The sequence below is a fragment of the Peromyscus leucopus genome, chromosome 7 (genome assembly GCF_004664715.2).
Source record: "Peromyscus leucopus breed LL Stock chromosome 7, UCI_PerLeu_2.1, whole genome shotgun sequence".
NCBI lineage: Eukaryota > Metazoa > Chordata > Mammalia > Rodentia > Cricetidae > Peromyscus > Peromyscus leucopus.
This window is the reverse complement of record NC_051069.1, coordinates 54,981,587-55,008,745: the sequence shown is the minus strand read 5'-3', so window position 1 is coordinate 55,008,745 and position 27,159 is coordinate 54,981,587. Positions and strand designations below refer to the sequence as shown.

Sequence of the window (27,159 nt, the reverse complement as noted above, 5' to 3'; positions counted from 1 at the left end):
CTGTTGGGTATTGACCCAGGACCTCCTGAAGCTATCCTGAGTCTCTGTCTTTCTTTTCGTTGTCTAGGTCTATCTTTCTATCTGATATTTCCTCATTCCTCTCTCCTCCACCTAAGAACCCTTCAAAAGGTGGGAGTAGACTCCTATAACCCTAAAAACAATTGTTTACTTTAAAAATGAGAATAAATTGCTAGGAACTGGTAACTTTGAACTCAAGTCCAAGTTTTCCTGAAGTTGAACCCCACAACAAGAATGCAAAGCACACTATGGAATTTATTGTCTGTGCTAAAATATTGGGTGGAAGATGTAAGTAAAAAAAAAAAAACCCACTGAACAGATAAGCAAATAATGGAACAAAACAACATCCCTTAAAATTGGACCAAAGACTATCCCACCTGGCCTGTTTGACTAAATAAATGTCTTTCATGAAAATGGGGCTTAAGTTTAATCAAATCATCAAAGACTATGAAAACATAAAAATCTCTTTAAATGAAAGCTATTTATCCTTACTAATAACCCAGATTTCCCACAGGTGTTGACCATTTTCAAAGCAATGTTTTGATACAATTTAAAAACCCACACTGTATTTTTCTGTTCTCATCCCAAGCCCAGTCCATGTAGACTTGCTTCTTATGCAAACTTCTTTAAGTCTGTGCATACAAATGGCACAAACCATCATGCTAGGTGCCTGCAGATTGGCGTAGAGAAGCAAACAAATGTTTCCCGGTTTTACTTATCTTGAGATAAATCTTTTCCCCCATTATCCCACACCATAATTACCATGGAAACAGAAGAGCAAATTAAATGGAAATAACATGGTTTATGATGTGAACAATAGATGAAACATCTCACAGTTCAAACTGAGCAGTAACAATCGTATAATGCACCCATGTATCATCTCTGGACTGAGCCTAGTGTCTACACTTCCAGGTGGAAAAAACAAGACAATTATAGGGGTGATCGGAAAAGTATGTGTGTGTCTGTGTAGAGATTTTATACAAAGTATTTTTTCTAAATTATCTAATTATCCCAATTATCCATTTTGCTGTGAATGCATAGAGATGGCTTTATGGCGTTAATTACTAAGATTTATATAGGAACATTTTTTATATTATAAGATCAATAAAATATTGAGATTGAAGGAAAAACTATATTATGAAGTAAAGTGCTTTGCCTTAAATCATCTTTATAGCTGAAAGCCCTTCTAGGACATAGCTATTCAAATACTTCATAAAACTACCTTACACAAAATGCTGCACGTATCAATTTAAAGAGGGCTTAAAAATTATTGCAGAAGGCTTTTGATATCCACTCACAAGTCCCACTGTGCAATTAGCTTTCCCATAGGCCCTGCTCCAGGGCCGCTAAGTATGGCAGGCTCTTCTGCTTGGATGGAGCATGAGGTCCTGTCTGAAGTGTGCAGGCCTCTGATGTGTGGCCCATCCCACTTCTCCAGGTCCTCCTTCTGGACTATGGGATAATGTACTAGCTGGGGATAAGAACCCACCACCTATTGCTCAACTCCCCAGCCTCACCTTCTCACACTCCACAGAAGCTCCCCATTCTGTGGGCTGCGCTGTCCAGGCCTGGACCCTTTATTCAGCTGTGTTCCACTTCTTACTGGTTAATACCACAGTACAGAATTTCATAACCTATTTTTGGCTTCTAGATTCATCCCCTGACAAGGGGCCTTGCAAGCAGCAATGACAGACCTGCTAACTGTGTGGCCTTTTCCTATTGGACACTAACTTTATTAGCTAGACATGAAGCCATCTTAATGATAAATGTTTCCAATTACTGATGTCTTCTTGGTTCATGATATAAGAATTTAAACCATGAATATCACGGTTTAAAAGATTATTTATTTTCATGTGTATGTGCCTGTGTGGGCTTACTTGTATGCAGGTGCTGGTGGAGGGCAGAAGGAGTCGAATCCCCTGAAACTGAAGTTGCAGGAGGTTGTGAGACACCTGCTGTGGATGCTGGGAACCGAGCTCAGGTGCTCGAAGAGCAGTAAGTGCTCTTAACCACCGAAACATCTCTCCAGCTCCTGTGACTTCACTTTTAAGTGTGTATTCTCATATAAAGACAAGCTCCATTTATTACAAAATTGGTTTGTCATTAAAATTAGTTATATATTAACAGTTCTGGATCCCAGAACTTCAAATCAGCCTGTAAGTTCTCCAAAACTTCAAAACACTGTTTTTTAAAGAACACTACACAGAGCATCTTCACTAAGTTTCATTAAATCTCATAAAAATTTTAAGTGATGAATAGATTGTTATTCTAGAAACTTGATGCTTTGGATCACCTGAAAATGCTTCAGATTCCAAGTGAGCTAACATTAGGATATCACTTCAGATGGGGTGAAAGACAAATGTCAGGAATGAACAACAGATTGTCTAACTCACAGACTGCTTGAATCTTCCTCACTTAGAAGGGAGCATTTCCTTAGACTGTGACCTTGAGGTTTTATGAAGCAATTTTATTTTCCCTTCTCCAAATAATTTAACCCATTGATATGTAAAGATGACTTGAGTATTTTCTGGCTAACTTACACCAGAAACACACCCTGCATGCACAGACCTACCTACATACATATATACACATATAAACTATATATATAATCCATATACACATATGCATACATATACACACATACATGCATATACATACAGATACATATACACCACACATACACATAACCACACACATTCATATACATACACACACACACACACATATATATATATATTACACATACTCATATGCACACATACACCACACTTATTTATATACACACATGGGCATGTGTATACACACACATCCATGTAAATGCGCACATATGTGCATATGGATTTTGTTTGTTTCTTGACTCCCAGAGCTGGGCTGTGAGGAAAAGCTTCCTCTTCCACAGCCAGCTTCAGTGGGGTGCTACCTGCTTTCTGGTTCTCCACTGCTGAGCTCACAGTGTCCCTGCATCTCAACAACTCTTCCCTATAGTGGGTTTTACATGGCAATAATTTATTCAGACTATTTGAAATGCTGTTTCTTTTCAAAACCAGGTCACTGAAGAACATTGAAATCAGACGAGGCATTAAAACAAATTTAATGAAACTTTCAGCAAACGGAGCTGGCAGGGCACGGCTCTGCGGCAGGAGCAGTTGTCCAGACAGCTTATTAAGACAGTCTCCCACGGAGCCTTTCACTCCCTCTGCCTCTGTCTCCCACTGTCTTGTTTTTGTTGGGCACTTTTAATACATGCTGCACTGCCTGACAAAGTAAGATTAAGGGCCAAGAAAAATATTTTTAAAATAACAAACTGCAGAGGAATGGCACAGCACCTCACCTGACGCTCCCGGAGCTGCTCTAGTGACTGAGGTGAGGAGCTGGGAGCCCAGGGCCTCAGTGACTCGCTGACATCAGCCCTCAGTGGGCCAACCCCTCCCAGCATCTTGAGGGCTCTGTGGAGACTGAAAGTACTCACATGCTTCGTGAGGTTCTTATTCTAGATTAGGAAATGACCTCTTAGAACAGGTTTTCAGGTCTACCGGGTGATCAACATGTGCTCAGCCATCAGAGGACAGGCTTTGGGCTGTGGCCAGAGGCCTCTTCTTTTTCCCACAATGCTTACACTGAAGCCCCCATCATTGTGCCATACCATGGCACTCCTTCCATGGCACTCTCACCACAGTACCCCACCATGGCACCCACACCACAGCACACCCACCATGCCACCCTCATCATGGCATCCCCACTAGGACACCTCCACTATGACACTCACACCATGGCACTCCCAACTATGACATCACCACCACAGTACTCATATCCTGGCACCCTCACTATAGTGCCCCCACTCTAGTACCACGATAGTACCACCCGTTGTGGAATAATCTTTTTGTACACCGTGAAGAATGTCACTAGGATTGGTTTAATAAGAAGCAAAATGGCCAATAGCTAGGCAGGATTTTCGGGGTGGGGAGAATGGTGGGAAGAAGGGTGGAGTTGCCAGCCAGCCAGAGAAGAAGTATGGACAGTATAGAATAAAGGTAATAAAGCCATTAGACAAAAAGTAGATTGATAATAAAAAATGGGCTAATTTAAGTTGTAAGAACTAGTTAGTAACAAGCCTAAGCTATTGGTCAAGCTTTTATAATTAATAATAATAATTAATATTAATAATAACTTTATAATTAACAAATGGCACCCAACATTCAGCCACATATATCCACATAAGACCTGAGAAAACTTAAAAAAAATTCTAAACACACAAAAAATGAGCCAAACATGGCTTCCTAGTCTTGTGTCCCTCATGCTGGCCACAGTACAGAGACACATCTCCTGGCAGCTGCCTGAATGCTCGAGCTACCAGTGCACCACGATCTAAGCTACATGGTAGGTTTAAGGTTTGTTCATGCAGAGAGAAAAGGTTACAGTATGTAGTAAAGCAAGTTCAGATGGAAAAAAAAAAACAAACCTCTAAATAGGTTACAGTGTGTTTAACAATGTGTCTAGGCTTAAGAAAAAAATAGGTATAAACAGTCAGAAAAAAATAGTTTAAAAATAACGAAGTCTTGAAAGAGAGAGTAAAGTAATAAAATTAAGCCATGTAAGGATGGGAAACACACAGGGAGTCTTGATCCTATATGGTATCTTGTTAACTTTGAATTTTTTATAATGCTAATGTATAAAAAAATAGCTGCTGAGAGAGATTGGATTATTGAAACTGCTAAATTAAACCAACCTATATATTTTAACAATGTCTTAACTTCAAAATGGAAGTCTGTCAATGTGTTGTGTTGGGAGAGAGGTTATGCTTTTGTTTCCAGAAGAAATGAAAGACTGTGGATTCCTTCCAGATTAATAGAGATTTTACTGGGGCAGACCTCCTGGGTATCTTGGCTACAGACATGGGGGAAGAAGCCAAAAAGACTACAGGACAGGTGATGTGTAAGCTGACCCCTTGACATGGGAACAGCTCTGAGATGAGATGAGACATGGTAAACCTTGTTGGCTACAGAGTCCTCATGACTTATTACATGCCATCCTTTCATATGGCATGGATAGAGATTTATATTACAGTTTGATTATATAATCCAAATGAACTTAGAAAGTTGACAGATGTTTTTTACTTGCTCTAACATAAAACAAAAGATTATCTCTAGCTGACTTGTGGACATTGCACATTCCATACTTGTGTTAATGCTGATATGTACATTATATTTGAAAATTTAGGTGTTTTCAGAACAAGGGGGCCAGACACCAATGAAAATGGGTGGTCCAGATGACCCAGCCTCTTAGAATGCCTCTGTTGCAGTTTCCTGAGTTCGGCATCAAGGCTGCTGGCTGAAATGGTGCAGCCTCACAGATCACTCCATCCAGGACTTCAAATAAGCCATGCACTTTCCAATTGCACAGAGACTGGACAACAAATAATACAGCTAACTCTCCCAGGACTTGACCATTATCCCAATTTTCTCAGGGTCTCCTAAAGATTTCAGCACCCCCAGACAACAGAAAGCAGTCTAGAGAACACAACGCCCACATTCCCAAGAGGTGGGCTTGATGGCTTTTGGTCATTCAATGGGTTATATATATTTGTCATCATTTAGGGGAGATGGTTACAAGTTGTTATTTTTTATGGTCAGGGGAAAAAGATAAACAGAGGAGTTAGATTCAAGGACCCCTTTCTGAAGGAGAAAAAGGGAGATATAGTATAAAAATGATGAGCTAAAAGGGTAGATTGGTGAATCTAATTTTGAACAATCACTAGTCTCAATTATTTTACATTGGTATGGATATTTGTATATTGATACAAATTTAAGGTTATTTTTGTTAGAATAGATGTTTCTACTCTTGTTTAAGGTATTGTACCTATGCAGCTCATTTAACAATGCAATGTAAATTTCTAGTCCTTGAAAGTTATTATTACAAACTATTTAGGATAATAAAGAAATGAAGGTTAATAGCCACCTATAACAATCAAACTTGTAGTCATGTTAGGTATGTTATCAAGGTCAGAGATATATTTTAGATAGATAGTCTTCAAATACTTCAAAACCTACAGAATATGGCATTTAAAATGTTTTATTAACATAGGGCTTTTCATGACAATGAAACATGTCTGCTCCTGGTAACACTAATTTACTTAAGAGAAGATGATGGGCATTGAAGAAACTCCATGTGGAGTTTGCTTTCAATGTGGCAAAGCTAGCCATTTGGGCAACAAACTGCTCTTGTCTTGACTGCTAACAATATGCTGTACAAAGTGTACAAACAGTACACAAAGGAAAAAGACTATAGAACTTTGTCAAGATGAGGCAGGGGTGTCTTTCAAAATTTCTGCTTCATAAAAAAGTCTGCCAGACATTCTGCAGGACACACAGGAAAGTGACTGCTGAACTTTGCCAAAACAAGGTAGGACAGTCCTTCAAAATTCCTGCTTCATAAAAATGTCTGTCAGATATTCTAGGCCTGTAAGCTGAAGATGGATGCCACAATGTTACAGAGGAACCTTGGGTGACTGTCCAGGCAGTCAGATGTCTCTGTCATTTCTAGAGTTTTGGAAGTTGCTTGCACTGCACTTTGTGTTTACTCGGGTAATATTATATCCTTCTAGGTCTTTGATGGAGTAGAAGACTAGGTAGTTATAGTTACAGTCTTCCTTAGTTATGATAGAAGGTAAATTACGTACAGAGCTTTGGACTCATCAAGATGGAATAAGTAATAAAGTATTTTCCCAAAATATGCCAAATACAAATGGACTGAACATTGTAAATGAAATTCTTACCTGATAGCTGTTCTTATTGTATATAGTTTTACCATGTTAGAATTAAAACCTTTACTTTTGATTTAGACGAAAAGGGGGAAATGTGGAATAATCTTTTTGTACACTATGAAGAAATGTTGCTCGGATTTGTTTAATAAAAGGCTAAATGGCCAATAGCTAGGCAGGATTTTGGGGTCAGAGAGAATTCTGGGAAGAAGAAGGGCAGAGTTGCCAGCCAGATGGAGAGGAAGCAGTATGGACAGTACAGAGTAAAGGAAATAAAACCACAAGACAAAAAGTAGGTTGATAAAAATGGGTACCTATGGGACTGAGGTAGTGAAGGGAGAGCGCTGCTCTATAGCTTTGGGAGTGTTGGGCAGACTTTACCCCCCACTTTTGGTCTGTTCCATAGGTTTTGCTTAGCTATCAAGACGAGCCTGACATCACCTTCTCCAAACCTCAGGGTCAGCTACTAGTCTAGACAGTCACCAAAATACACATTTTAGACACCATGAATTATTATAGAAGTATTAATAATATAAATACAATTTACTACTAATAATATTAGTGATTAGTGACCAACATTAATGCAACTACTCATATTACACAGATTCTCTCATACAATCTCCACTAACACCCTACACACAAGAAACCATGAAAACATTGTCAGGCATCCACACTAAGTGTCTCAAGCTTCTGAGGACAGGCTGAGTTGCAGTGTGGTCTGGACTTCCTTAGTCACTATGAAAGGCTTATATCAGGGAAGTTTGGTGATGGCAGCATGCCATAGCCCTTCTCAGAAACCCACAGTGTAAACTAATGTCTTCATGGCTCTGAGAAGTTCTGTGGAAAAAGAATCGCTTTGCTGAACATTTTGTAAGATTGAGGAAACAGTGATCAGCCTCCAGAGACATTTCTGACTCCATCAATCCTTTGTTAAAATTGAGTTAATTAGCATGTTTCATTGTTAACATTGACTTAGGATATGAAATGGACAGTGGGTATTGATCTTCCATGCACTCTACTTCTTACTGTCCCTAGGGCCCTTGTAAGGATGTGACCAGCAGTTGGTCACCATGGCAAGAATGACAACACCAAGTGGCTGTACCATAGATGGACAGACAAAGTGACGCTTTGCCATCATACCTAACAGAGTAGATCTAGTTTTCTCTATTCTCAGAACATTAAAAAGACTACTAGTTTATTTGTACAGCATGTCTTCTTGCACAAGTGTTCTGAAGCAACTAGCAAACAAAAATCCCTAGGAACTCTCCACCCAGCTCACCATTATATTTGGACAGCTATTGCCAGTGTATACTTCTTATGAAACAGTGTGCCCCGACTCCTGTGTTATCACTACCAGATAAAATATAAATACCTGAAGAAGCCATCATTTTATATTACTTATGAATTTTCCTCAAGGCATTTTTAAATGTCTGTTCCTGATGGTCAAGCCAGCATACCTGTCTCCACTGGTCTCCATCTTCAGCTGGCTCTGGTAGGCATATGCTCCTGCTTCATCATAGCTACTCTGATTAGACCATGCTGCTTTTCCATTGACATGGAGCTTTGCAAGATCACTTCGGAGCCTTTCATTCTCGTATTCCAGTTTGTTAATCGATGTGTACCGTGAATGCGCCTTGTCAGTGCAGTCCACACTCTGGGGAGTAAAACAAATCCCCGCTGAGTGACCTCACACACGACACGTGTTTTCCACATGTTTGAACTCATACGTTGGGAAGGCCTTTTCATTTGAGCTAGATGACATGGTTTTTGTGAACTCTTTGTTCCCCGGAACATTTTAGATATAAATTATTAATATTAATAAATTAATTAAAAATATTTTAAAAGACTTTTAATGGCTGCATTAAAGAGGTGTAAAATTTATTTAATCACTCCTGTTCTTCAAAATTGAGTCTGTTTCAAAATCATCAATGGCACTGTGACTTGCTCATACACAGACTTTCACTGGCATCCCTTTAGAACATGGGAATAACTGAATGGGTGTCTTCGAGGACCTCACTGGGAAGTGCTAATCCCTCTCATTACTCTCAGACATTTGGGCTGGAGAGATGGATAAGAGATTATGAGCACTTGCTGCTCGTCCAAAGGACCAGCATTCAGTTCCCAGCACCCACATTGGGCATATCACAACCTCCTATAACTGCAACTCCAGGGGATCTGATGCCCTTTTCTGGTCTCCAAGGGCTGTGAACACATGAGACACACACACACACACACACACACACACACACACACACACACACACACACACTAAATCCTTAAAAGAATCTCATAAATTCCCACCAAAAATAGACTAATTGTCTTATTTATTACACTCACAATTTAATATTAGTATTTTGTTAGATTTGCTAATGGTAAATAAACAGCCATCTTCATCACTGAAGTTGAATATGTTTTCCTGCTCTTTTGGCAATTTTCACTCTGTGTTCTCAGTTGCTTGTTGTATTCTTTGGTCATATTCCCACTGAGAAGTTTCTGTTTACTAATATCAGCATATTTTTTAACAGTAGAGACTGCAATCCAATGTTTCTTCCATTGGTGAAAGTATGGTGTATGTAGTTTTTAAAAAGATATTTAAAAAGTTTTAATTGTGGTATGTGGCATGTTTTATCTGGAAAGGGACTTTGAGTTTTGTTGTTTTAATTTAGTGAAACGTCATCTTTCCCTTGCGCCTTCCTCTTTGCCTCACATCCAATTTTCTTTTTTTTTTTAAAGAGCTATTAAATATTTACTTCTACTTTCTTCTATTTGTTTTATGATTTCATTATTTCACATTCAATTCTTTAGCTTATTTTGAGTTAATTTTGCTATAAAAGTAGAAGAGACAGTAAAAATAATAAATTCTTCCAATTATTCAAATCGCATATTGATTAAAGTATCATGCCCCACTGCTGGGTGATGCAACAAATCACATGATGAACCTCTGTGGACTGGGACTGGAATCTGGACTGTTTGCTGCACTGATCTTGCAGTTGAAGCAGAGACAACACTGCACATTTGGAGCAATGTCGTTTCATAGCAGAGATTTGCTACCCGGTACATTAATGCACCACCTCAGAATGTAAAATGAAATATATTTAAATTACAAAAATTAAAAAATTACAAGCTTTAAAAAGAGGCTTAGAGATTTCTCAGGCTGTTTTAATTAAACACTGTAGGAAGTTTCCAGGGCAGGTGTGTGTGTGTGTGTGTGTGTGTGTGTGTGTGTACTCTTCTCTCAAAGCTTTGTAGGATAGACTCTATTCTCACACAGCAAGTGTGGGAAAGCTGTGTGTGACGCTCTATTATCCACCTCCATCCTTCCAGTCCTATAAGCTGACCATCCCAAGCTGCATTGTGGCTGATGGGACAACAGTTCTCTGGTGTCGGAAGGGTAATACCTTAGCACAAAATGCTTGGTTTGAGCAACCCCTCGCTTTTGAAGCTCCAAACATTTGGGATTCAAGGCCTAGAAAACTAAATGATTGGGGCTTAGACATTTCTTTTTGAAATCCCTAGACTCTTAAGCTTTGAGAACCATTCACATAGAAAAACACTCAACATTGCTCCCAACTTTCTCACATTCTTGAATAGCTGCATATTGATAATCATTCATACCATCAGTTAATATCAACACTGAAAATAAGCTTATAAATACAATTATGCAATATGCACATATAATCTTTTAAAATGTTTACTTGTTTTGTGTCAAAGGCTAGCTACATCTACTTACTGTTTTCTTGCAGACTATGACAGGTTAGGAAATGCAGAGGAAGGTCTGAATTCTGGCTGAAGACTCAGGAGGGCATCCAAGCAACTCACTGAGACCTGGAGAAACTTAGCCGCTCTGTGGCTGACCCAGCCAATCCTTCACCACAGCTAGAGGAAGCTGCCTACAAGGCAGTGGTACACTAAGAGCTTCCCAACCACTGCCCGGGAGTCTTTGATCAACTTTTTCTCCTCAATGGAAGGACGTAAGGAGCTTCAGAATTAGGCAACCAGGAACATTCTCAACTCTGTATTATTTAGATAGGACCAATCTCAGGATCAGTAATTTCCTGTCTAGAAAGGAAATTCCAGGGCTGGAGTTAAAGCTCAGTCAGTGGTTAAGAGCACTTGCTCTTGCAGAGGATCCAGGTGTGGCCCCACTGTGCACATGGCCCCACTGTGCACATGGCAACTCAGAACTAACCTAATCTTAACTCCAGTTCCAGGGGATCAGGCACCCTCTGACTTCTGCAGGCAATGCATGCATGCGGTACACAGACATACATGCAGGTAAAAAAAAGAAAAAGAAAAAACAACTACTATTTTAATATTACCCAAATATCACAAATATTAGGAGGCTGAAAATAATGATGTATATGTTTTGTTTTTTTATACCTAGGGTGAAATTTCAGCTCTAACCATTCAATTTTACATTTGTATATTCTAGTAATTGCTGAAATAATTATCTGATTATGGGATTTTTGGTACTTACAGAATTTTAATACATAAAAGTAGAGTTTTCTTCATTTCATAAAATTTGAAAAGAGTAACAAAGTAAAATAAACAAGGAATAAGATATTGATAAATTCTAATAATAAATTAAATAGGGCGCTAAAGAGAGGGCTCAGCAGTTAAGAGCCCTGGCTGGTCTTCCAGAGGACTCAAGTTCAATTCCCAGCAACCACATGGTGGCTCACAATCATTTGTAACTCCAGTTGCAGGGGATCTGATGTTCTATTCAGGCCTCCACAGTCACAGCACACATGTGGTCCACAGGCACAGCACACACATGTGGTCCACAGTCACAGCACACACGTGGTCCACAGGCACAGCACACATGTGGTCCACAGTCACAGCACACACATGTGGTCCACAGACACAGCATACACATGTGGTCTACAGACATAGATGGAGGCAAAATAATCAGATACAAAATAAAATTAAAGGTTAAAAATTTTAAAAATAAATGAAGTAATAGTACCCTCAAAGCCATTATTTATACATGTCAGTAAAATAAACTTGTGAGTCATAATTAAAACAAATGGAAGAGAATGTGTTCAACCACCTAAGCCCAAGAGTAAGAAAGGAAACTAAAACCAGAACTGGGCACAACAGTTCACATCTGGAACTCTGACACACAGGAGGCTGATGTAGGAGCGCAAGGCCAGACTTGGATAAATAGTTCGACCCTGTCTCAAACAAGAAAACCTGACAATAACACCTGGAATATGAGAGATGAATAATGCTGCTGTCTCTGAGTAACTTCAGTAATGAGGAAACAAGCAGAAATGAGCATATTTCCTAAAAAGATACAAATGACCTTAGAAAAAAATAGAGACTTGAATAAGCCAAGAGGAAGAGGCAAAGGGAGTTCCTTCGTGTCCAGGCTGACATGTCTCATTGTTTGTTCAACCTTTCAGTAACGAAGGCCAGTATTTATTATTTAACTGCTTCTAGACAACCCAGAGCCAGGAACCTCCAGTGTGCCCTAAAAACAATTACGAAGAGCCAAGGACAAACCTCACCTTAACTAAAGTATCATCACACTGACCCAGTAACGCACTAAAACTGACAGAGCATGACTACTGTGGTTGAATTGTGGCTTCCTACCAACTGTTGAAGTCCTAACCCCTAGTCAGAACAGGGTCTTCACAGAGGCAGTGGGCTCAGAGTGAATGCCCAGCAAAAGGAAAAGGAAAAGGAAAACTGACTCCTGAGGATCATGGGATGAGTCAGACCTGGGAACCACAGCACCCTGAGACAAAGCACTGGTGTTAGGCACTCTTCTGCCCAGGAACACCAAAGACTGTCTCAGTCCAGCAGAGAAACAGGAGGAGAAAGGGAGGGAAAGAGGGAGGGATGGGGGTGGGTTGGGGGTGGGTTATGTGTGTGCAGAATCCTCCTGCACTGAGGTTAGAGAGAGCATGGCCCTGAGGACATGTTTGGGACTTCTAGCCTCCTCCCAGAGCCCTGCTGTTCTAAGCTAACACACTGTGACATCAAGCCAATTTAGAACTGGGAAGAATATCCCAGGAACCCAAATTTGGATGAAAACTGGGAAATACGTCAACCACAGTCTCTACACATCACCAAATGCAAGGGGGAGACTCACTCAGTGTCGTCTCTGCTGCAAAGGCCCTGGTAGGCTCTAGCAGTCGCATTTCACAATGGGCAGAAAGCACGACACAGGATCATGAATCGAAAACAAATTTACATCCAGCAAAACTCCAAAAGTGAGACATTTATAGTCATAAACTAGAAAGTTCGCAAGTACTGCCATGCCTCTCCTGGAGGTCCTGTCAAGGGTGCTGTGACAATGACGAGATTGGAGTGAGCACAGGAAAAGAGGAGAGAGCCAGAGAGCTAAACTACATTGGCAAAGTTCCTTCTAGAACGGCAGTTCCCAACCTGTGGATCGTGACCCCTTGGAAGGTCAAATGACCCTTTCACAGGGGTCGCCTTAGACCATTGGAAATGTCAGATATTTACATTATGATTCATAACAGTAGCAAAATTACAGTTATGAAGAAGCAGAGAAGTGATTTTAGGTTGGGGGTCACCACAACATGAGGAACTGTATTAAAGGGTCACAGCATTAGGAAGGTTTTGAAACACTGCTCTAGAAGGAATAAAATAACCTTCTTCTATATTGGCAATTAGCTGCTTGATGTGGTAAAAGCAAGATATTCCATTTGTAACAGTGACAAGACTTGTAAATAACTTGGGAAATAATTTTAAAGAAAGGAAACAGGAACTATTCAAAGAAAATTGTATTATTGGGAAATGTGTTATAAAGAAATGGGGAATCATGCTATATCTTATTATAATAAAGGCATTGTCTTCAAAGTTAGTACAAAAACAAATTCAATTCCAGCTAGAATGCACAGGAAATTACAAGGACAAATCCAGTGCACTGAGCTTAGTCTACATGAAAATTTTAACTGAGCTATTACACATTGCACTTCAAAGTACAATTTAAATGGATTGAACAATTGGATGGAAAATATAAAACTGAAAAAATACAAAAGCATATTCATACATGTGGAAAACCCTATTACCAAAAAAGGAAGCTCCAAATATATCCATCAAGAGGGGGTGATTTTTGGCAAGTCAAAGTTTAAAACTTCTTGTATCACAAAAATATAAAGTTACAGAAAATAGACTTTGAAAATGCTTCTATAAATTGACAAGCAAAAGAAAACTAACATCAGAGAAAATATGCATCAAGTGTGTCTAATTCATATTGTTATAAACTGTCAACTATGGCAGGAAACCAATGCGTGCCTATTGGCAGGGAATGGAAATCAAAGTGCTGCTGGAAAAGTTACTGTAGCAACAGTACTGGCAACAAGAAAGCACAGTGCTGCAAAAGAAGCAGGCTGTGATAATGACATTAACATTAAAACACACATGTCCTGTGAGCAATGGCTCCTCCCCCAGAAAACTGCTCCAGGATGTACGTGTTGGGAGTTTTATGACCTATTTATCCAGGTGAAAATACAAAAACAGAGTCAAATACACTAGGACTGAAATACTCATGAAAACAGTCTAACACATTTTGACATATCAACACCATGGAATATTACACAATTATTATAAAGGGTAGACTAGGTTTCTGCCAGTTGCTGTGGAAAGGCATTTTGGAGCAAACAAAAATAAGACAAGTGTGGCATGTAGAGGTATGTGAACCTAGGTTTTAAAAAATAATTATATGCATCTCTGTGTACCTCTGTGTGTATGTATGTGTGCCTTATATGTACAGGAGCCTGAGGGGATCCGAAGATGACATCACACACCCTGGAACCGAACTTGGCAGGTCATTGTGAGCTGCCATCTGGGGGTGGGGAACTGAATCAGATCTCTACAAGAGCAGCAAATGCTCTGAAATTCCGAGCTGCCCCCTCTACTCCTGTCACCCTTTATTTATTTTTTTTTTAATGATAAAATCCCCAAATAAGCATATATGTGTGTGTGGTATGTAAATATACAAAGTGATAGATACAAACTGAGGAGGCATTGTATCTGCCTGGCCCAGGGGGCGAGATGTGAAAGAAGGCAGGGAGAGGCAGAAGCAAGGAAAAGGTGTGCTCTGCAGTCACCTGCATGCACATTGTGGTTAATTCACAGACAATTATGTGCAGTTTAGATGAGTGTAAAGTTTCCTCGGACTTGCTGACTTGTACTGCTGTCCACACACACACATGGCTGGAGGTCAGCTCTGGGCAACGCTTGAGTTTCACATCTGTGTTGTAGGAGACTCCGTCTCCCACCTTATCTGTGGGAATGGTCAGGAAAAAGCCATTGTTTGCTGCCACAGAGCCTTCTGCTGCCCAAGTGGGGCTGGAGAAGGGGGTGTGGGTAATTAGCAGCTGCTTTATATATCTTTGTGTGTTTTAGTTCTTAAAAAACCAAATAATATAAGTGAACAAAGCTAACAGCCTAAGGAGCAGAGTGAAGCCCCTCAGCAGGGCTCTGGTGACCTAGGAGATGCACAGACAAACACTAGGCAGCCACTCCAACTTGTGTCCCATGCTAGGGAAGGAAAAGGCGGAGATGATGGGCAGGTTTTTAATGTAGCAGATAGGGAGACTTTTTTTTTTTTTTTTTTTTAATCTTCCCTTTTTATCCATCTGTGCTGCAGTCACAGGGTCCACAACCACGCTCAGGGAAGAAGGAAGAGTGCTTCCAGGTGCTTCTCCTGTCTTCATGCTGGAATACGGACTCGTGTGAGAACAGGTGTACAACATGATAGAAATACAACATTGGCTTCAGAGGGGGCCCGGCCGAGGCCTCAGGCAGCTTAAATAATCATGATGCCCAAATTTTCCTATCTTACCCTTTCTGTTCCTTGAACAGTTAAAAAAACAAAAACAAAAACAAAAACCAAACACAATGGTAGGATTTTCTCTGAGTGACTATAAGAAAAGATAACAAGCAATGCTAATATGTCAATATTTCAACCAATGAAAGTTCTTCTTTAAAACCAGCTGTCAACAGCCACATTAGACAACGGAAATTGAGAGGCTTGGAGCCGTTTCACTTGTTTGTGAGACTAGGTCGAGCCAGGGGCTAATTCATGTATTCAGTCAACAGTACTGAATGCTTACTTTGTACCGGATGTCCTGAGCTGATGGCTATGCCAACTTCCTGCTTGTCATCCAGTTGAAAGGGACAAGTCACAAAACAAGTCAGAGCCAAATACGAACCAAGTAAGGACGGGCCAAATCGTTCTGATTCGGGTTTGCGGACTGAGCATAAGGTTGGCACTGAAGTTGGGCCGTCTAGGATATAGGGTTTGGGGATTAAAAGTCAAGAAACTGCATATTTTGCATGTCTGGGAAGTGATCAGAACTGAGCCCTAAACAAGTGTCCCAGCCTGGGCAAGCCACGGCAGGAAGACAGCACCCAGCTCTGGTGCGCATGCTCAGTGAGCACACAGAGAGAGGGTCAGCCCTGGCCAGACAACCACCTCCTAGGAGTTCAGTTCGGGGAATGAATTCAGTGCATTACCAAGTACCGTGCAGGGTCCAAGTCTCCCATCATCCCTTTCAGGTGTGTGTTTTCTGTTCGGACTGCTTTGTATCTTATATCCGAGACCTGAAAGATTAGTAGATAAGAGGCACACGTGAAACTCACAGCGCAACTCGTCATCTTGTTCTTTAGCTCTGTCCTGTGGGTGCAAAGCCTTTTCTGTGGTGGTGAAAGGGAACCATTTGTCAGGGTCCCCTGTTCCCTCTCCTGGCCTCTCTTCCTGTGTGAGCAGTGCTGGATTTAAACACTTAAATAACGATTTACCTTTTCCCAACAAGTCCGAAATTCCATTTCCCATGTATGGGAACTATAGCCAGAAGAGTCACGATTTTAAAACCCCTTCTTGAAGAGACTGCTCATTACGCTTCTTAACGCCCGATTAACTTTTACAGCAAGCAGTATATGCCTAATTTGTTCCTTCTGGTGTTTTGGCCACGTTTCCTTGCCTGCCTATGACTTCATTTTGTATCTTTCTTTTTTCTTTCCCTGATTTCTACCCGAAGGTTGGGAGGCCAGATGTGTGCCTCTAATCCTGGCCTGCTGCTCTTTTGTATAGCTAAGGCTCATTTTTTTTTTTTTGTTATAAAACTCTCGCTTTATAAAGATTTACTTTTGTAAGTTATAGAATATATGTTCATGGACAAAATCTAGGAAACATGGCCATATGAAAATGAAAATGAGTCTCATTCATGCGCAGCTGCCCACTCTGTGAGCTGCGTGTCCTCTGCCCGTGCATCGCCCCGTCGCCATTTTCCTGGGTATGGTACAAATTGGTCAGTCTAAGGCCTGGGACTGGATGGAGGCCTGCTCTTTCCAGTTTTTGTAAATCCACATGGTTTAACTGCTCTTGTGCAGATTGTCTTGGTTCATGTTTTGTGTGCCTAGATTTAGAATGAAAAGGCCATAAAGCCCGTGCTGTCAAAAGCAGGCTACAAATTTGATTATTCGTAAGAGAGCAGGGAAATTTAAAGACTAGATAGGGAGGGAGGGTGTGCATGAGCGGCCCTTAACGGATGAACCTCGCAATCTCTGCTCGTCTCTGAGGACAAGCTGTGTGCTGGATGGATGTTTAATCTGCAGCCTCCATGTTTAAAACACTAATGGCAGTCTATTAAATGTGTGTGTGTGTGGGGAAGCGTTAGTGGAAAGGGCCTATTGAAAACACCCGCAAAGGAAGCAGGGTACATGTGATGTGGGAAGACAGCTGCAGGAGAATGCCGGCGTGGGACTGATCACCCTTGCACACCCTGTCTTTAGTTTCTTTGATGATGCTTTGTGGTATGGCACAGGATTTTATGAGGCACCGCAAAGCATCTCTGACACCAAATCTCAGACACTGACCCTGAGCACCCAAGGCTCTTGACAGACAAGGAGGGCTAGGACTGAGCAGGAGTCAGCCCTGGAGAATGCTTTCCTGCCTGCATACCTGTTGCTTTGTTAACATTTTTTCTTTTATTTCTAATTCTATCTTTAGCTGTCTTTCCAGAAGGGCAGCTTTCTTCATGACAGTTGCTATAGTGATCTCCTTCTGGTGAAGTTCCTGGGTGAGGTCGGAGATCTCATTCCTCATGCGTTCCTGTTCGGAGCATCGGTCTTCCTCCTGATAGAGCTGGCTTCTCATCTGCAGAGAGAGTGACCCAGAGACATGAACCCTCTCACTCAGGGAACAGCTGCAGCTTGGGCTGGACCCCCTCAGTCCTCCTGCCCTAGGATGTCTGCGGTCCATGGTACCCCCTTTCTGACCAGTGCTGACAGACAAGCACCTCACTAAGTTCACACTTTCCTCCCAACCCCCAAAGTCCATTGCTTTCTTATCATGTGTAAAGTGTCACTAGGGACTCAGCTTTGCTACAGACTTGACAGAAATTGTTACTTTGTTTTGTTTTTTGAGGCAGGGTCTACCTCCACAGCCCAGACTGTCCATTATCTTTAGATCCTCATGCCTTGGCCCATGAAGTTTTGGGATTATGGGTGTACACCACCAAGTCTGGCCATCTGGACCTTCTTATGGAGAAAAAAAAGGACCTATGAAGGGTAAGCAACTTGCTCCAATCATACAAGAGTAAATGTCAGATTTGAGACTAGAACTCACAGTTCTCGGCTTTAATTAAAGTTTTTTAAAAAATGAAACAAAGTGTAAATCCCACTGTGTCAGCTGTGACTCCATGCTGCATCTCAGAACCACGAAGCAACTAAGCACACTGTGTTGGTTAGAATGTCTTCCTGGCTTCTCAGGACCCCTCAGAGTCATCATCACTCACGGAGATCTCCTAACAGGACCTGTGGGACCTGGACTCCTCACCACCCCCAACTGTCCAAATCTAGCCCAGTTCACCCTCTGGGCTCTTCTGTTCTCTATTCCTGTTACTCGCACCTTGTTCTCAGCATCGTTTTAAAGACAGACTACCCCCTGCTTCTGACTCTTGGGAGTCACAGATAAAGAACACAGTGAGCCCTCTCGTGGATCACACACCTATGGGGTAGGGGGAGAAAAAGAGACATATTCACAGCACCGGGTAGGAACTGAAGTTTGAGGAATGCCCTGGGGGGTGCCTAGCCCAGCTGAGAGGTGAGGAGGGGGGCTGGTATCAGGATAGTCTTCCCCAAATCCTGAAGGGTAGATGGAAGCCAGAAAGGCAGGAGAAAACTCCCAGGCAAACAATGCAGCAGGGTGGGCCAGAGAGCTGTGTTCACTGAGGGAGCCTGGAATGTTTTGATCATCTGTGTGCCAAGGAATAAGGCCAGAGAGGGAAACCAAGAAAATCCACAGAGACATACATGAATATGCTCAGACACTTGGAAGGTGAGAAGTGACTCTTCTATACTTCCTCTTTGAAAACCCAGTGTGTATCTCTAAAGGAGTAAGGGCTCTTTCTCTGTCCTTTCTCCCAGCAGAACACCCTCACAGTGTCTTCACGATCACTTCTTCCACATCACCAAATAGTCAGGCAGAATTCCAATGTCAAATTGTCCCGATCCCCAATGCTCTTCAAGCTTGTGAAACTGAATTAGGATCACCACACCCGCCTGGCTCTCTTTCCACTCTGCTCTCTTTTTGTGTGTGTCTGGTCTCTTCATCCCATCCCATGATCTCATGTTCCAGTTACAGTCCTCATGAAAGGCAGTCACTTCCAAACCTGTGCCCCCATCCAGAGTGGGTTGCACACTGGGATGGCCAGGATTTAGGACAGACACCCGGGGAAAGATGACCTAAAGCAGGGGGTAGCTGTGTCCAGAGGCCAATGTGCAGCATCCTAGGCTAGGCACCACCCACTCCTTTATCTGGTCCTGCTCTGATTACTAAGATTAGAAATGTGACTTAGAAATCACATGGTCTCAACTTTGCCATTCAGCAAATAGGAACCAGGGGTGTGTTATCCAGCTCGCCAAAACAAGAGTCTCGGTGGCGAGACCTAACCCCAGAATACGTGATGGGTCTCTTTAAATTATATTTGTTTGTGTGTTCACGTGCATGCTACAGCACCCATGTGGAGGTCCAGAGAGCTCATAGGTGTTGGTTCATTCCTACCATGACTCTTGGGGATGGGACTCAGGTCATCAGGCTTAGCAGCAAGCCTCTCCATCTACTGGGCTGTCTTGCTCACCCCCTCTGAATCTCTTTGATTCCCATCTCTCTATTTTTCTTCCTTGCAGTTTATTTGGTGAATCAACCATATTATTCTGCAGTGTGACAGTCTAGATTTTACTGTTTATATCCCTGTGGTATACTTTAGCATGGTCCTCTTAAAAATGAAAGTCAGAATTAAGAAAATGAATATGCTATTCTGAAAGAGGATTAAGATTTTTTTATTAGTTTAGTTAGATAGTAAAACAACATGCTCTTCCACAGAGCGTGTTTCTAAATGAGATGAATTTATCGGTGCTTCCAATGACATGACTTTTTTTTTTTTAAATGTGAATTTTATCACAAAGTAAGTGACTAAAAACAGCTCTGTACCCACAAAAGAAAAACCACTCATGAGATTCATAGTGCATGGCACTTGTTGGTGTCTTTACAATGGACTGGAAGTGCTCTTTGCCGACACTTCTGGAAGCTGCACCTAGTTACCCTGGCCATCCACCATCGCCCTGCACAGCGCTGCTGCCTGGGCCTCTAGGGGCCTGGGAGATGTGGGCCTTGATCTCTCCCTCCACCTCGGAGGCTGACTCAGAGGATCCAACTCCACACAGTGCTAGTCACTCCTTTTACCGTGGCACAATCTCTGGGAATACCAATAAAGAGCAGTTTTTGAAAGTTATATTTTTAAGATCAGTAAAATCAGTTTTATGGGATTACGTGGTATCAGTGTTCAAAACAGGAGAGCAACAGCAATTGCTCTCTCACACATTTTCTGTGCTGGACCTGCATTTGTTCTCAGCCAGCTCTGCCAGGATCTGTCTTTTAAGGGGCTGAAGGGTAGAGACGGAGTCCTGATATATAGCCTAGGTTGGCCTCAGACTTCTTGCGAGCCTTCTGCCTCAGCATCCACAAGTGTTAGGATTAGTGGTATGAATTGCCACCCCCAGTCAGGCTCTATCATTCCAATGTATTTCCTATTGCAACTGGGGAATAATTACAAGGAGGATATATCGGCTGTAGGAGAATGAAGAGCCGCAGGCTCCGTACAAACCATGGCCACGCCCTCCTCATCTAAGGTGTTCAGCTCTCGGTAGAGTGCTTGGTCTATGCTGGGCCCTCAGAAATCTGGATGTGGCCACATCTGTCATGTGTTCCTCTGAGCCAGGCCCTGTTCTAAGCATGTGACTTGCATTAGCTCCTGGATTTTAACAGAGGTTGGTATGTAGTCTCTGGGGTAAGTAAGATAGCCTACATTCAAAACTTGTGTCTACCACTTACTGTGTAGTGTGGGAGAATCTGTTCAACTTCTTTGTGTCTTAGTTTTCTCTAAAGCAAAAAGAGGATGACATAGATCCATTTCTAAAGATGATTGTGAGGACTGAGTGACGTTAGGCTATTAAGTCCTTGGGACAATTTGTTCCTGGCACATGGTAAGAGCCACAGGAGTATCAACAGATACCCGTTCATTTCACCCCCATCATAACCTCAGGGAGTTGGAAGGTGTGTTTCTCGTTCCTCTGAGTTGAGACAATCCCTCTGGCACTGAAAACAGAGCTTATAAGACTCAGGAAACTAACAACCCCTTGCAAGGTAAGCCCAGGGGCCCAGAAAGTTGGAAGGTACCCCAAGTCCAGCCACTGTTCTCAGCAGCTAACAGTTGATGGGACAAGGAGACGGCAGCAGAGCTGTCAGCCAAGAGCTCCAGGGATGCAGCTTCTGTGATGCATTCTCCTCCTGCAGGTCTCTGCAGTGATGGAGCTGCCTCTGAATCACACATGGTCCTGTAACTAGGCCCCCTTCTGAGGGTAATCAATAAACTCATTGGTGTGCCAAGTGAGCCTTGAGTGGAATCCTTCCCCCCACCTATAGTCAGTGCCCTCTCTGGGGTGACAGACGTTTGTTCACTCTGTCTACAGTACTAACCGCCCCGTCCTAGATGAGGTGTGCAGGCAGGTTCCCCAAGGTCACCCACATGCTGAGCACCTGCCTGCACTCGCTCACAGAGGCACGCCTCCACATTTCATCTGCAGTCTCCCACTAGCAGAATAACCCAAGATTTGTGTTCACACAGAATATCAGAATTATCCGCTTGGTGGATTATTTCTTTTGGAGACTGTACAGCAGGAAAAAGAAGGAGCGTGAAGGAAGATTTTAAAGCCAATTTTATGCAGAGACTTTAGAGCTGAAAGAATGGATCTCATCACATTCCATACCTTGTTTAATTCTTTTTCATGATTTGGTTGATCTGAGACCATTGAAAACAACTCCTTTCTTTTCTTTCCGGTTCTTTAGTAGAGGGGGAACATGACGATTCAAGTCTACAAATTAAGAATAAAGCAAGCAACACTTAAGCTTAACTTGGCGAATTCTTAATTAGATTGTTAGTCTAGTCATTGGAAGCTCAGAATGGATCATTATATTGTTAACACTAGTGGCTACAAAAATCACAAATTTTAATAATTCCAAGTTCTGAGAATGTTTCTGTTTTTGAGTGAGAGTGGTTTTAATGGGAGAAAAGGAAGCCGTTAATAACCATCTCAATTATACACCAAAATAGGCAGGATACTGGGGTTACATATGTAGATAAGATTTTTTAAGCGTATTTATTTATATATTTTATGCACACAAGTGCTTTATTTGCATGTACACCTGCACACCAGAAGAGGGCACCAGACATCATTACACATGGCTGTGAGCTACCATGTCGTGCTGGCAATTGAACTCAGGACCTCTGGAAAAGCAGTCAGTGCTCTTAAGCACTGAGCTAGCTCTCCATTCCTTGTAGATAAGATTTTTTTTTTTTTTTAATAAGAGGAAAAGACTTCTTCTTGTAATAGCATAGCTTGGGAACCTAACTGGGAATATACCCAGCTGCTGGGGCGTCAAGTGCTCATGCACTGAGGTGAGGAGCTGTGTTAGAAGTCCAGGGAGCACACAGTCTGCAGAACACTGAAAATGACACTTGACACTGTGGCCAGGGAGGAGACTCAAAGGTGCCTGGTTTCTTTGCTATTTGCATATAAAATGGAACCGAAGCCACTTCTCAATATGGGGAGGGGGAGCAGTGAGGGAAGACAACCCCACTTGATGCTCGGAGAAGCACAGATAGTGAGGGCCACTTCCCTGTGTGGTAGACTGGAACCAGTCACTAAGATATAAAGGGGGCGGCAGCAGCTCCAGGACAATGGGTGAGCTCACCACTCTAGAACCTGCTGTGACTCAGGAGGAGTCACCTGTGAGGATAACTGCCTTTCCAGAGACATCCCGAGGGTGTTCCAAATATCAGAAACACAAAGCACACAAAATAAAACCACAACTCCAAATCTGAGCAATGGTGGAGAGATAATTACTTTAAAGATTAGAAATTAAGGATCTCTCAAAAGGTACAAATTCAAGCGGTCTCCCTGAGGTACTCGTGTCTAAGCTGGGTCGATCTTTCTGACCATCACAGTTATCATACACCCCTCCCCCACCACAGCTATCATACACCCCTCCCCACCACAGCTATCATACACCCCTCCCCACCACAGTTATCATACACCCCTCCCCACCACAGTTATCATACACCCCTCCCCACCACATTATCATACACCCCTCCCCCCCCCCCCCCCCCCCCCCCCCACCCCTCCCCCCACAGTTATCATACACCCCCCCCCCACCACAGTTATCATACACCCCTCCCCCACCACAGTTATCATACACCCCTCCCCACCACAGTATCATACACCCCTCCCCCACCACAGTTATCATACACCCCTCCCCCACCACAGTTACCATACACCCCTCCCCCACCACAGTTATCATACACCCCTCCCCCTACACCACAGTATCATACACCCCTCCCCTACACCACAGCTATCATACACCCCTCCCCCACCACAGTTATCATACACCCCTCCCCCACCACAGTTATCATACACCCCTCCCCCACCACAGTTATCATACACCCCTCCCCTACCACAGTTATCATACACCCCCCCCCCCCCCCGACATTCCCCACGTCCGAGTTTACGGAGGCCAACAGAGTGTGTGAGTTACCGCTGTGTAACGACCCTGGAAGGACCGCTGTCAGCCTTTCTGTGAATGTTGTCCTCTCCTCCATATGTACAAGTGAACATGTTTCTCATAAGCCTAGAGTACACACTACATGTTATTATCTAGTGTCCTTGTGTTTCTCACCAACTAATGTGTTATGAGTACTTCCATTTTATTTAACATCCTATTTCAAATGTAGTCTTCAAATTTCTCACTTGCTATGATTTGGAAAGCAAAAAAGAATGTTCTCATTTCTAGATTCTTCCCAAGCACTCTCAAGGGTGCAATGCTGAATGACCACTAAGCCTTTGTGGTGAGCTTGCCAGGTTCAGTGAGTGAATGGAAAAACATGCAATTCTGATATGGATATGTGTTTGGAAAACATGACCATGCTAATGCAAACAGATAAAGGAGGTATGGTTTTTCATTTAGGAAAAGGATCTTGGAATTGTTTTTTAATAATGCAAAACATGTCAGCTCCTGGTGCTTGTGCCCTAAAGAAGGAAATGGAAAAGCTAAAAAAATTTAATATCATTAAGAAAGGTTCTGGGAATGAATGGAAACATCACTAACCACTGTGCCCGTGCTCTGGGCTGCTTCACTTTAATAAAGCACAAAGAGGAGGCAGGGTCCAAGTTCAAGAAACCCAGACAACAGAGCAGACAGCCAGCAGCCATGGAAACCAGACCGGAAGGATTTAAAAACTGCAGTGGGAAAGACAAGGCCTGAAGACTCTACCATGGTGGGAGGCTGCCATGCTCAATGCATGGCATCTCATGACGTCTCAGAATGAGACATCTGAGGGCGTCCCTTCAAGGGAGAAAGACATAGTTTGGAGACCAAAATGATCATACAGCTTGACAGAGACTAGAGAAGAGTTTGTATTGTCCAAATATGTAGGGACTGTGTATTGAAAGAAAGCTGGCTATGTTTGGACTGAACATTACTAGTTTTGTTCTTTGGTAGCACTAGCTAGACTGAAACTCACTCTGTAGACCAGGCTGGGTTAGAACTCACAGAGATCTGCCTGCCTCTGCCTGCCTCTGCCTCCCTAGTATTGAGATTGAAGGCATGTGCCATCATGACTAGCCTAGCCTGCCATTTTTTTTTTTTGATTTATTTTATGTGTACGGGCGTTCTGCCTGCATGCATGTCTGTGCACCATGTTAGCGTGTGTAGTGCCAGCAGAGCCTGCCGATGATGTTGGAGCCTCTGGAACTAGAGCTACAGATGGTTATGAGCTGCCATGTATGGGGATGAGTTTAGAAAGTTGAACCCAGGATTTCTGAAAGAGCAACCATTGCTCCTAGCCACTGAGCCATCTTTCCATGTTATCATGTCCTACAACTTTGAAGAAATTACTACTGTCTGAAAAGCAATTATCTTTCAGTAAAATACCCTTGATCATTTAGCTATTCAGATTTTTAAAAATCCTATCATTCGTTTCATTAGCTTGCTGATTCTGAGAAGAAAGTTCCACACCAGTGAATTGTTGAAGAAATCAGACCATCTCTTCAGAACTTCAAACACCAAGAATTCTCAGAAGACCTACTTGTTAGTGGTTGTGAAAAACTTAATATATGTCTGCTTTTAAGGGTGGGGGGAATCTGTGTTAGTAATAACTTCTTAAAGAGAGATTTCTCTTTTTTAAATTATGTGCATGCATGTGTGCCTGTGCACGTGAGTGCAGGCGCCCTCAGAGGACAGAGGCATCAGGTCTCCGGAACTGCAGAGATGTGTTTGTGAGCCCCTTGACATGGATGGATGCTGGGAACTGAGTTAGGGTCCTCTGGAAGAGTAGCAAGCTCTCTCAACCACTGAGCCATCCCTCCAGAACAAGTAACAACTCTGAACATGGAGCTGCAGGTCGTGAATGCAGAGGCAAAGTTAATACACCACCCTCAACCAAAGCAGAAACAATTATATTAAAGAATAAATCTCATGTCTCTGCAAATCTATAATTAACCACCAGCTCCACACTGTTGTTTATATTGATATCCTAAAGAATGCATGGCAATTCAAATAAACATTATTCTAGTTCAAATGTGAAGCCCTTGAATGCGTATGTACATCCTGCTTTGAGAAGTTTCACTCCAGGCTGAGAACTGTACCTTGTCCTGCTGTCTTGAGCAGTCTGGCATTCTCCCATTTTCAACAGTTCCCTATGCAAGTGCAATCTTTCCATTTCTATGATCCTCAGGAGGTCATCACGTGACTGTAACTCATTCTTCACCTCTGACAGTCCTGCTTCCATGGCCTGCAGTAAAATTTTTTTGACGTTCACTTTAGAATTATTGTGCACAGTAGATTAAAAAACCATCTAGCCCTCAAAACAGTACAGGATATTGCCATTGCTCTCCATTGCCCACCAGACCCTACTGCTGAAATATTGATTGCAAGACATGGGAAAATCAAGCTGGTAGCTTCCTCCCTGAAGGACAGCACTGACAGTGCCAGAATGTGCTAGCCAGGCTGATGTGGGAGAAAATTCATCAGTGGTATTACCCAGTGGAAGACCCTGCGTGCCACCAACATGCCATCAACATGTGCCTGCTGGTGCAGTAGTGAAACCAATGCTGTGGAGATAACCAGTCACATGCCGACTGGATTTGAGGCTTGCTCCACAGGAAGGAATCCATACCTGGGATTGGATGACGGGGAGATCCTAAGTCCGAGGAAGAAGCTGCTACTGTTGCTTTGCTAAACAAACACGTTAAAGTGCCTTCTAAACATTTGTTTGTATCCATAAGTTAGTGCTGTTCTCAACCTTGGTCAGAGAAGCTTCCTCTTGCCACAGGCAGTTGTTACCTCAGAGACTCATCACTGGTCAAAATGCTGAGAATAAGTCCCTGTGGGTGCTCAGCCCTAAATGGGACATTATATCACCCAACCCCTCGAGGCTCAGGAAATACTGTGCAAGGGAAGAATACAAGAGCCAGAGGATGAGGAGTTCTCTGGCATGATGTCTAGTGGACATGGCCTGGCTGTTGTACTCGAACTCACAGCAGCTGTGCAAGACAGAGCCTGTCAACATTCCATCAAGGAGGAGAGAGGGCTCTTGAGGACCCACCCCTCCTTGAGAAGCTACTGGTAGTTAATGGAAACTGGAAGAGGGAAGTTGTTTTCTTCCATGATGCAGTCACGGGCAAGTTGCCCATGCTCCAAAAAAATAAGTCCACACCCATGGAAGCAATCCTAATGAAACCCACAAGGTCTCTCTCTCTCTCTCTCTCTCTCTCTCTCTCTCTCTCTC

At 42.5% G+C, this 27,159-nt stretch overlaps 1 protein-coding gene across 1 annotated transcript in view; it reads right to left on the bottom strand.

The window, feature by feature from the left end:
* Deup1 (deuterosome assembly protein 1) overlaps positions 1-27,159 on the bottom strand; it is a 71,717-nt gene that overhangs the window by 6,538 nt on the left and 38,020 nt on the right. Inside the window, 6 exon segments of the mRNA XM_037207743.1 lie at positions 8,233-8,429; positions 16,271-16,357; positions 17,718-17,912; positions 22,085-22,149; positions 22,152-22,189; positions 26,018-26,163. Of these exon segments, the coding sequence (XP_037063638.1) occupies positions 8,233-8,429; positions 16,271-16,357; positions 17,718-17,912; positions 22,085-22,149; positions 22,152-22,189; positions 26,018-26,163 (728 nt within the window).